The sequence below is a fragment of the Mirounga leonina genome, unplaced genomic scaffold, assembly GCF_011800145.1.
Source record: "Mirounga leonina isolate KUSES-001 unplaced genomic scaffold, KU_Mleo_1.0 Mir_82, whole genome shotgun sequence".
NCBI lineage: Eukaryota > Metazoa > Chordata > Mammalia > Carnivora > Phocidae > Mirounga > Mirounga leonina.
The window spans coordinates 1,031,827-1,043,371 of record NW_023270825.1 but is presented as its reverse complement, the minus strand read 5'-3'; the positions used below and the strand labels follow the sequence as shown (position 1 = coordinate 1,043,371).

Genomic DNA, 11,545 nt, shown 5'->3' with positions numbered 1-11,545 from the left:
GACGCGGGCGTCGGGGGACGCGGCGGGCGGCACCGCGGAGTGGAGTTCAGGGGCGGCCCGGCGGGGACGCGCGCAGGTTCGCGCCCCGGGGCCCGCCCCGCGGCCGGCGGCTTCTGTTCCCTTTCGATCGAGTTTTCCTGCTCGGGGCAGGTGCCGGGGCCCGCGGCGACATGGACTTCCCCGAGCACGGCGCGCGGCTGCTGGGCCGCCTGCGGCAGCAGCGCCAGCACGGCTTCCTGTGCGACTGCACGGTGCTGGTGGGCGCCGCGCGCTTCCCGGCCCACCGCGCGGTGCTGGCCGCGTGCAGCGTCTCCTTCCATCTCTTCTACAGGGACCGGCCTGCGGGCAGCCGCGACGCGGTGCGGCTCAACGGCGACGTGGTCACGGCGCCCGCCTTCGGCCGCCTGCTGGACTTCATGTACGAGGGCCGCCTGGACCTGCGCAGCCTGCCGGTGGAGGACGTCCTGGCCGCCGCCGGCTACCTGCACATGCACGACGTCGTCGAGGTCTGCAGGGGCAGGCTCAGGGACGGGGGCCGCGCGCTGCACCGGGGGGCCCCCGCCGCCCCGGCCGAGCCGCCAGGCCAGCCCCCGCGCCCCCAGCCCCCGCGGGCCCCGGAGCTCTGCCCGGCCGCGCAGAAGGCCAGGCCGCCCCGGGCTGGGGTCGGCGCCCTCCCTGCGCCAGCGCCCGGGCGCCCGCCCTGGCCGGCCCCCGGGGACTCAGACCGGGCCCTGGACCTGTCACTGAAGCCGAGCCCCGGGCGGGAGCCAGTCCCTCCACCCTGTGTCCTTCAGACCCCCCCCTGCAGCCAGATGCGACACTGCGTGCAGCGACTAGTGAGGGACTCGCGGGACTCGCTGTCGGAACCGGAGGACGGCAGCGGCCCTCGCAGCCCCCCCAGCCCCCCGCAGCCCCGCTGTGCTCCTGCGGCCAAGCGCCGGGCAGTGGGCGTGGAGCCGCTGCGGGGGGGCGGGGCGGGCGGCGGGGAGCGGGAGCTGGATGCGGAGCGGGGGGCCGGCGGGCACCTCTGCGTCTGCCCGCTGTGCAGCAAGCTGTTCCCCGGCGCCCACGTGCTGCAGCTGCACCTCGGTGCCCACTTCCGCGAGCGGGACGGCGCCCGGGCGCGCCTGTCGCCCGACGGCCCAGTGCCCACCTGCCCGCTGTGCGGGAAGACCTTCTCCTGCACGTACACGCTCAAGAGGCACGAGCGCACGCACTCGGGCGAGAAGCCCTACACGTGCGCGCAGTGCGGTAAGAGCTTCCAGTACTCGCACAACCTGAGCCGCCACGCCGTGGTGCACACGCGCGAGAAGCCGCACGCCTGCCGCTGGTGCGAGCGCCGCTTCACGCAGTCCGGGGACCTCTACCGCCACGTCCGAAAATTCCACTGCGGCCTGGTCAAGTCCCTGCTGGTGTGACCCGGCCCTGTGCGGCGTGGGAGGACGGGGAGGGACCTCCCAGGTGGGCCGCTGGGACGCAGCAGGAGGGATGGGAGCTGGTGGGGGGTGGGGGGCAGCCCGGTGCCGCAGCTGCCAGCAGAAAGGCCGCTGCTGCCCCTGGACCACAGGCTCAGGCTCGGGGTGACTTGGACTGGCTTGGGCCGCCCTCTTCCACGCTTTGCTCCCCCCCCCCCCCAACTGATTCCTGCCCCCAGCTGTGCCCTGACTTTGAACTCTGTCTTCCTCTCCATCCCCTGTGTCAGCTCCAGGGGGTGTCCCAAGGGCCCTGTCCCAAGGGCTCCCGCCCAGCCTCCTTGGCCCGAGGACGTTCTGCAGTCCTCTCAGCGGGGGCTTTCCTGACCCTCACTGACTCACGCGGGCATATCCTGGTGAGCCTGGCCCCAGGCTTGGTAGAGAATGAACACACCACAGAAGTTGTCAGCGTGTCCCGAAAACGGCACTTGGATGGAACAGGCCCCTCCTGGTGGGTGGCCTCAGGAGCCTCCGCGGGAGGCCCTGGGCCCAGGGCGTGCAGGCGGGGGACTCGGGGCACAGCTGGTGTGGCGGGGCTGCAGAAGCAGAACCAGCCAGACGCTGAAGGGCTCTTGAGTTCCAGGTGCTGGGGTGGGAGGTGGGTCCTCCAGAGCTTCTGATCCTGACCACACTGTAACTCGGTCGGAGAGAGGGAGTCACAATTTGGATATGATTCTCTTTAGATGCAGAGAGCCTCCCCGAGGTTGCCGGCTATCTGCCTGCGGGCGAGGGCCGTGCTGCTTCCCTGCCTGGGCCCGGGGTCCAGGGCACGTCTGAGCATCCCCTGGGTGGGGCCCGGAAGGGCCTTGAGTATCGCCAGCTGCTACCGGGCTGCTGTGGGGCTCACCCTGAGGTCACCGGTTTGCCTGCTCAGGGTCTCCCCGGAGTGCCGGTCGTTTACGGAGCACTGAGCTGGGGGCCAGAAGCTGCTCTCTCTACTAGGGGCGATGTTTGCAGGCTTTCCCTTCCCTCCAGTGGGGCCTAGGTGGAAGCTGCCATCGAACAGGGAGGGGACAAGCACCTGCTGGGCTGGGGGCATAGCCCCCCACTGTCACCCACAGCTCCTGGACCCCGAAAGACCTCTGCATTTGCAGTTGGTGGGGGTCACCCAGCAAATCTTGCTGCCAGAATCTCCGTGATGATGGCAAGGGGCGAGGGCAGGCGGGGGCTTGCCCCTGCTTCTGGGGGTCCTGCACGTGGCAGAGCCCCCTGGACTCCTGGTGTCCACTGACTGGAGGCATTAGGACAGAGTCCAGCCAAGCTTAAGTTATTTTCTCGTCTCCTGGCAACACTTGATGTCGTATTTATTTGTCTGCCCGGTCTGGAGTGAAACGACCGGTGGCCTTCACAGCAGGCGGGCAGAAGGGGCCGTCTCCCTGCACACCCTCGGCTCTCCGGCTGTGCGGGCAGCCCACCGTGCGGTGCAGGGCCTCTCCTGGTGCTTGGGACTCCGAGGCCCTGGCCTGGATGCAGACCACACAGCACACCGGGCAAGGGGCCCCCTGCTTGTGATCATCCTGGCTCTGGGCCCCGCACCTCTGGAAGGGTTACCTCACGCTCCGTGTCACCTCCTCCATGATCAGGTTTCCGTGTGTGTGTGTGTGTGCGTGCACGCGCATGTGCGTGTGTCTAGTAAATGGCGAGGCCGAGCCATACCCACAGCGCCGCCGGCGGCCCTGGTTTTCCCCAGGGGTTCCATGGGGGAAGGAACTTACTTTCCTGTCCTGACTTATCGACACTGGATTCATTGTCTTCTGCAAACAGTTACTGTGAAGTTAATGTAAAGACAAGTGGTTAGTTTTTAATGTGATAACCAACACAGTTCAGACGAAATCTCTATATATTTAACACACAATTGTGTGGGAATGTGTAGTAAAGGGGCGTGTGGATGCCGTCCCAGGGGAGCCTGCTGTGTTGGGTCCTCCTGGGCCCGTCCCGCCGCCTCCCCGCGGCCTCATCTGCTCTGCCCCGGGGGTGGGCTGCGCCCAGTGACCCAGAGGACGGTGGTTTGTGCTTTGCGTCTGGCGGGAGGTTTTGTTTGCCATGACAGTCGGAAGCCAGAGCTGTCCTCCTGTGTGCCCATCATCGTCTTCATGCTCACAGTGCTAATAAAGTCTGCCCCAGGTGGAGATGGCCGGGGTTATTCCTGGGGACGGGAGCGTGTGCATCTCCAAGTGTGTGTGGGAAGTGTGGGCCCTGCTGTTCTGGGCCGGTGGGGGCAGAAGAGGCCCCGGGGGCAGGGGAGGGTCCTAGGTGGGCAGTGGCCACTCTGGGGACCCTGTCTCAGATGGCATCACCTGCTGTGCCCCATTGCGGGGGGCGTGGGCTAGGGCAGGGCTATGGACAGGTAGCACACCCTCTTTCCTCAGGCTGCCCTCCCTGCCCTGGGGCGTGGGGGGGCAGGATGCAGGCTGGGACCTGGTGAGGGGACCCTGGTTTCTTGTGCGGGGGGCTGTGGGGGGATCTGCTGAGCAGCCACAGGCCCTCGAGCTTGGATCTGAGGCTTCCTGATCCTCTGGTCTTGGGTCCTCCTGTCTACCTCCCGTCCAACTGCAACTCCTGGGCCCCCCCCACCTGCCCCCCACATGCCCTTTGCCTTTTTCCTTCCCACCACAACTCATATGTACCCCACCTCCTCGGGGTGGGACTGGGCCCTCAGAGGCCAGGATTTGGGCGAGAGGTGGGCAAGGCTTGGAGGGGATGTGTCGCTCCTGGCCCCACCCTCACCCTGTGGGGCCCTCCCTGACCTCTAGAGAGCCCCGGGGACTGGGGGTGAAGCTGGGCAGTGGCTGGGCAGGCCTGGCCCCGTGGGGGTTCTAGAGCCCTGAACCAGATCAGGCTGGTGTCAGAGCTGACAGCTGGGCGTGGGTGGGCGTCCCAGCCCCTGCTCAGCCCTTGCATGGGAACGTGGAGCTGGGGCTCTCTGAGCGTTCCCTTGAGCTGTGCCTTTTCACCGGGCCCGGGGCAGATGAGCAGATGGCCTCTCGTGTGTGTCCCAAGCCTCGTCCTGGCCAAAGTGTCCCCCAAGAAGAGCCAAAGCAGACCCAAGGGCAGGGCAGGGGGAACCGTACTTGCATGGGGTCCCCAAGGGTGGTGCCGAGCTGAGCTGGCGCTCAAAAGGCTGCTGGGTTTGGGGCTATACTTTGAGGCCTTACCAGTCCTTGCCCCAAATGCGGGTCATTGCTTCCCGGCGGTGGTGCCCGGCACCTCCCCTCCCCCACGCAGCCTGCCTCCCACTGAGCCCTCCTCCTGGACCAGCACCACTGACCTGCAGGGAGACCCAGTCATGTTACCAGTTGGGCCTTCTCAGAACTGGCTGTTGCCAAGCCAACTGGGGGGGGGGGGAGGGCATGGAGAGGCCCCCTTAGGGGGAGGGGCTGGCCTGGGAGGGGGCTGATATGAGGTACCCACACTCAGCTCACTGCCGGCTCCATCACCCACGCCTCTGGGGCTGGAGCCATCCAGCCTGATCCACTGGCGGGATGGTAAACTGAGGCACGTGGAAGGGCCTGGGGCCTCCTCCTCCCTCCTATCCCCCTCCTCCACCAGCACTATCTTCCCAGTAGACCCCCACAGAAACCGACCCCTAAAATCTGGGCCAACTTCTAAGTGGAGGATGGAGTGCTCGGCCATCTGCACGAGGACTAGTGGTAGGGAAGGGCTGTTCCTCCCTTCCCTGCGACCCCCTGCTTCCCGGGTATTTCCTGGTTCCGCTGCACCTCCTTTGTCCCTATCGAAGGGAAAACGGGTCTGGGCCTCTCCCACGCACGCCCACTAGACGTCCCCAACACCAGCGTGGACAGCAGCCCTCTGCTTGTCACAGAACCCCGCGGGGAGGGCCACCTGCTCCTCGTCCTGGTCCCCAGGGCAGTTCTGTTCTGCCTCAGTCTTCTCATGCGTAAGATGGGAATCATGGCACGCCTCTGCAGAGGGGCGAATGGGGTCATGCCCGGTGGGCACACGGGCAGCGGCCGCTACATGCTGGCCGCCCCTTCTGCTGCGGACGACAGCAAGCCTAACACAGCTGCCTCCCCTGGGGCCAGCCGTGGCTCAGAAGGGCCCCAGCGCCGAGGGCCTTGGCAACAGTGCCCCGCAGAGCAAGTGGAGCTCCTCCTGGGAGTGTTGGCTGGGCTGGGTTGCGGGCGACAGCAGTTTGCAGTTTGGGGACCGGCGCTGTTGGGCCCTGTGCCTCCCCACAGGGTCACCTGCCCCCGGCCCTCATCCTCCCTGGCCGGGTCCCCCACAGGGGTCTCCACGAGCACAGGGGGCTGTGGGAGGAGTGCGGGGACAGCTGGCCTAGGGCAGCAGGCCCTGGCTAGCGGCTGGCCCTGCAGAGATCTCAGCGGATCTGGGGTATCCCCGGAAATCTAGGGGGGCAGGGACTCACCTCCCTGATTGGAGCCAGGTGGCATTGCTTTCGGCAATTTGAACAAAGTCTATACTCAGAGAAACCTATTCCCCGCCCTGTGCCGCAGACACAGGGACACGACACCACGCCCTGGGCAGCTTGCACCACAGGCGTTTACATTCTCGAAATTCCCGAGGCTGGAAGTCCGAGATCCGGGTGTCGGCAGGGCTGGTTGTTCCTGGGGCCTCTCTCCCGGGCGTGGAGACGCAGTCCTCTCCCGAGTCTGTGTCCTGATCGCCTCCTCTTATAAGGACTCCCGTCCTAGAACCTCATTTTAACTTGATCACCTCTGTAAAGACCCTCCGTCCAAGTACGGTCATGGTGCGAGGTGCTGGGAGTTAGGGCTCCCACACGGGAATTCTGGAGACACACTTCAACCCCTAACAGTCGGGGTTTCAGAAGCTTGCGGAGGCCCACATCTGGGCCGGCCACTGCAGTTTTCTTGTCAGTAAGGTTTGTTGAGGATTCCATTTCGCCCTCCAACGTGCTGGGCAGCCCACGGGCCACTGGGCACAGCCGCCTGCCGCCGTCCCGTGTCCAGACCACGGTGCAGGGAGGACTGCCCTCAACGGACCCAAACCCATTCTGCCCACACCCTCCACAGTGGCCCGCACCTGAGTCTCACCCCCTCGTTGCTGGCGTCCCAGGGCGCGGACCCCCGGCCTCGCTGTCCCGCGGGGCTGTTGCTCCCAGCTCTGCTTCCCCTGCAGAGTGCCCCTCCCATCTGCCCTCCCAAGCCGGCCAGGAAGGGACATCTCTACCCCCCACTGCCTCTCACAGAATCTCATATCTCTTGAGGCCCACACCCCCCAAGGGTAAACCACCCTCCCTTCCTCTCTGCGCTGGTCTCCGAGCCCTGAGGTCCCTCTGCTCGCAGAAGGCTCCCCCTCCACACTCGCTGAGCCATCCCCTCAACCAGTCTCCGAGGCCAAGGCTCTGGACATCCCACGGTCTGCAGGCAAATGCATCCAGCATCCTTCCCTGGGCTCCGTGGCCCCTTCTCCTGCGCCCCCACACCCGGGTCACACAACAGCTGCACCCCCCTTGGAACCTCAAGTCCAGCCGCCCCCCGCCCCCGCCCCTGCAGCACAAGCTCCGTTTCCCCATTCGCCTGACCACGCAGCTTCTCGGTCACGAGTCTGAAGCTGCCGGCGTGGCCACCTTCTTCTCACCATCTCCGGCCCCTCCCCTCCACCCGGCTCCCCTGCCCAGGCGCTGAGTCTTTGGGGAACCCAAGCCTGGACAGATGCGGCCCCTCCCCTCCCTGCAGCGGCCTGCAGAAAGGGAGGGGCTTGGGCAGTCGGCTTGAGCCCATTCCAAGGACACCATAGAAGGAGAGCAGGACCGACCGCCCAGAGGGCTGCTGACGCTTGCCCAGCTCTGCTGGACCGACCCCCCGCACAGAGAACCACCGATGTGAGGGCGCTGGAGAGCCAGGGGGGCGGGCAGCACGGGCACAGGACTCGGCGGGAAGCACGGTGCCGCCGGTTTGTCACAAGGCACTTAGGGGGCACGCGGGGCAGTGCTCAGCACCGGTAGCCACCAGGGACCCCGCAGTGAGGCCGCGGGACACGCCCGTGCCCAAACGGGAAGCCCGGCGGCACTCACACAGGTGGGACGTGGCGCCGCGCTGGGGAAGGCGCCCCTTGCTTGGGAGGTAAAACATACCCCGGTCACGTGACCCGGCCATTTCCACCGGGAGGGCTCATCCGGGGGAGGGGAGACGTGTGTCCCCAAGGGACCTTCCTCACGTGTTCGTGGCAGCGAGAGCCGCGTTAGCAAAGAGCCTGCGACAACCCCAATGTCCACCAGCTGGAGTGGACGTGCCAGGTGCAGAATCCTCACCCCACGGGACGGCGTGTGACCGTGAAGGGTGGGGTCCCTGTTCCGGGGGACAGAGGGCAGCAGGCAGGAAGGGCGCCCGCCGTGCCGTCTCACCTGCACGAAGCTCTAGAGCGGGCGGGGTAGCGTCCAGGGGGAAAATCAGACATTTGCCCCTGCAGGGGGAAGCAAGGATCGAGGGGGTCCAAGGGGACTTTGGGGGGTGGTGGACAGTTCCTGAGTTTTACAGGGTGGCATGCCACGTGGCCGTCAAGATGTATCAAACTTTACTGTGCATTTTGATGTGTGTACATTTAAAAACCCGATAGAACAGTGAAAGGGCAGGAACAGACAGGGCTGTGGATGCGGCCAGAAGAGCGGGGAGCGAGCAGCTGCTGAAACCGAGACAGGTGCCGGGAGCTTACTGTGTTCTGGAAACTCCCATGTTTGAAACTTTCCATGATAAAATGCTTGGAGACCCCCTTCTGCATCAGACTGGCACAGCCTGGTCACATCCTCATGCGTGAGGCTGCGGGGCCCGTGCCTGGCAGGCGCGGAGTGGGCGCATGCCCGGCTGGGCCGTAACAGTGCCTGTGGGCGGTGGGACCAGCTCCCTGGGCTCCCGCAAGCGCCGCTCACCAAGCACACGTGCGGACGGCAGTGTGACCCTCCCTCCAGGTGCCAGGGACATGATCAGCACAAGAACACGCATGTGCGTGGTTACAAAATATTCTTGGAAGAATACTAAAGAAATAAAAGGTGGAATGTGGGTCATTCATGGGGAGGGAACTTGGTTCCTGCCTGACCGGGGGAGGGGGGGAGATCTGGTTTTATTTTGAATCATGTTATGGGTCATTGGTCACCAACATACATGAATTAGGTTAAACTTGAAACCCCGTCCTTTACCCCTCACATTCCGGCAGGACTTCTCATACGACTGCTTATGTCTGTGTCTTTTTACGCCCCTTATTCCCTCAGTGTCGTGTTTTCACCTTGATTCTGCCATTAAAAGACACATACCGGAGCTGCTTCCCCTGGCGTGTGCCCCCAACGCACCGCATTCGCCCCTGCCTTTGGGCTCCCACGACTACTCATTTCTCGGGTGTTCGCCAATGTTTCTGTAAATACGGATATTGATTCTCCCCAGTGTCCCCCACGGAGGTGTCACACCACAGAAGCTGTTCTGAATGTTGCTGTTTTTCCTCTTAAAAACAGACAGTAGAGATCCTCCCACACCAGCGCATGAACGACCTCAAGGCCGTAACCTCTAAACAGCCACACCCGGTCCGCTGTGGGGTTGTGTCATCACCGGCTGGTCCCCTGGAGCGGACACTGGGCGCTTTCCAGAGTTCTGCTGGTAGACGCCATGCTCTGGCAGATAGCCTTGATCGCGGAGCCGGTGGGCATAGCTTCTCGGGGGGCACAAGTACTTGGGATGCCGAGAGCGCCAGAGCGCCTCCACGGCGGCGGTCCGTGTCGTTTCCCCGGCACCTGCTCCCTACTTGCCAACCACGGCATGTGACCGCACTGTGGGCTTCTCCAAAATCCAGTAGGTGAGGACTCGTTATCTCTGTATGACTTTCATGTGCATTTCTCTTACTACGGGTGACCCTGCACTCATGGGTCTTTTGTATTTCGTCTGGGTTGACTCTTGGCTTGTGTCTTTTGTCCATTTTTTTTTTTTAAAGATTTTATTTATTTATTCGACAGAGAGAGACACCCCCCCAAGCAGGGGGAGTGGGAGAGGGAGAAGCAGGCTTCCTGCTGAGCAGGGAGCCCGACGTGGGGCTCGATCCCAGGACCCTGGGATCATGACCTGAGCTGAAGGCAGACGCTTAACCGACTGAGCCACCCAGGCGCCCATCTTTTGTCCATTTTCCTATTGGGCATTTCCACTCCGATGTCAAGGGATTCGCCAATATTTTTGGTACATTTTTATGGCTTAACTTCGTTTACATTTAGCTCTTTCTTTTTAACTGCTATGTGGTCAAGGGGTGGCTCAGACTTTCTTGTTATTCAGATGAGCAACGCCGTCTGTGCAATCTGTCCAGCTTCGCTGACCATCATGACCACGCACAAACCCCCCCTTGTGCTGTGGCTTGTGACCTCTGCCCTCCGCTGCCCTCCCCTCATTCTCCTGCGGCTATGACACATTTTGATCTCTGGTGGGGCTGGCCGCTCCCTCCTCTTCTTTTTCAGAGTCTTCTTGACCATTTTTGCTTGTTCATTTTCCACGTGGACTCCAGACTCAGCTCATCCTGCTCAGGGGGAAAGCTATTTACCCTGCAATCCACTCCAGTACGACTCCCCCCAAACCGCTCATGACATCAGCAGCCTCCAGGCTGCTTTCATGCCGGGGCCGCGGGCCTCCATCTCACCACTCCCTGCTGCAAATACCCCTCTCCCAGCTTCCTTCTACCTCACTGGCTGCGCTCCACTCTATCCCAGCTCTACACACAGGGCGCCGCGCTCCCTTCTCTGTCACTGCTGTTCCTTAGGGAGTCTCACCCTTTCCGTTGTGACAAATGCCCTCTCTTTTTTAAACATTTATCTATTTATTTTAGAGAGAGTGTGTGCAAGCAAGCATGGGGAGGGGCAGAGGGAGAGAGAATCCTGTAGCGGCCTCCGCACTGAGCGTGAAGCCCGACGTGGGGCTCGATCCCAGGACCCCGAGATCATGGCCTGAGCTGAAACCAAGTGTCAGCTGCTCCACGGACTGAGCCACCCAGGCGCCCCTCCTCAGATGCCTTCTCTTGCCCATGACACCTGCACACTCTCCTGAGTGCCTTCCAGGAGCGCAAAAGGAAATCTGGATCCCCCCCCCAAACCAGTTCTCTCCCAGCCGCTCCCCTTCCAGCAACCAAGAGCCCCAGCGAGCCTGTCGTTGGAGCTGGGAGCCTGGGTGCTCCTTCTTTGACCTTACTCCCCACGTTCCACAGAAAGGTCTGGGGCTTCTATCTGCAGGTCTGGGGCTCTCCACCTCCACTGCCAACACCCTGGTCCAAGTCACAGTCACCATCCACACAAGTACTGCCGGTCTGCCACGGCATCCCTCAGACCCTATCAGTTCCTCACCCCGCTTGTAAGGACATCCAGTCCCATTCTTCCCTGGTAGATGCGGCCCCTGCCTTCCCCGACCCCACCTCCCAGCACCTGTCCTGAGCCTTTCCTCTCTAAGGTTTGGAGTCGCCAGCCCTGGCCCAGGTCCGAGAGCGTGCTGCTTGCTTTCTTGCCTGGCCTGGTCGACCTCCACTGGAAGGGGCTGGGGCCAAGGGCCTGTAGGACTGGGGGTCTGGGGACTGGGGGTTGGGGCGAGAACCCAGATGACTGGGGGTGTGGGGTCTGGGGATTGGGGGCGTAGGATCCAGGGTCAGAGGACTAGGGGTCTGGGGGCTGGGGTCCAGGGCTGAGGACGCAGAGGACTGGGGGTGTGGGGATTGGGAGTATGGGGTCTGGGGTTGGAGGACTGGGGGTCTGGGCAAGAACCCAGAAGACGGGGTGTGGGGTCTGGGCTGGAGGACTGGGGGTCCGGGGACTGGCGGTGTGGGGTCCAGGGCCAGAGAACTGGCGGTCGGAGCACTGGGGGTGTGGGGGCAGGAGAACTAGGGTGAGGTCCGGGTACTGGGGGCGTGGGGTCGGGGCCGGAGGACTGGGGTGAGGTCCGGGGGTTGGGGGTGTGGGGTCGGGGCCGGAGGACTGGGGGGCCGGGCGGGGGGGGGGGGGGGGGGGGGGGCCGGAGAAGTGGCGGTCGGAGCACTGGGGGTGTGGGGGCAGGAGAACTAGGGTGAGGTCCGGGTACTGGGGGCGTGGGGTCGGGGCCGGAGGACTGGGGTGAGGTCCGGGG

General features: G+C 63.8%; 1 protein-coding gene across 1 annotated transcript; it reads left to right on the top strand.

The window, feature by feature from the left end:
- Window positions 1–38: 38 nt before the first annotated feature.
- ZBTB42 (zinc finger and BTB domain containing 42) lies at window positions 39–3,601 on the top strand. The gene is made up of 2 exons (XM_034992546.1): window positions 39–1,923; window positions 2,156–3,601. Exon 1 carries the CDS (start codon window positions 171–173, stop codon window positions 1,416–1,418), a length of 1,248 nt encoding a protein of 415 aa, XP_034848437.1. The 5' UTR covers window positions 39–170; the 3' UTR covers window positions 1,419–1,923; window positions 2,156–3,601.
- Window positions 3,602–11,545: the final 7,944 nt, after the last annotated feature.

Excerpts from the sequence above, each read along its gene's own strand:
- ZBTB42 (XM_034992546.1), top strand. The coding sequence starts at position 171 with ATGGACTTCCCCGAGCACGGCGCGCGGCTGCTGGGCCGCCTGCGGCAG.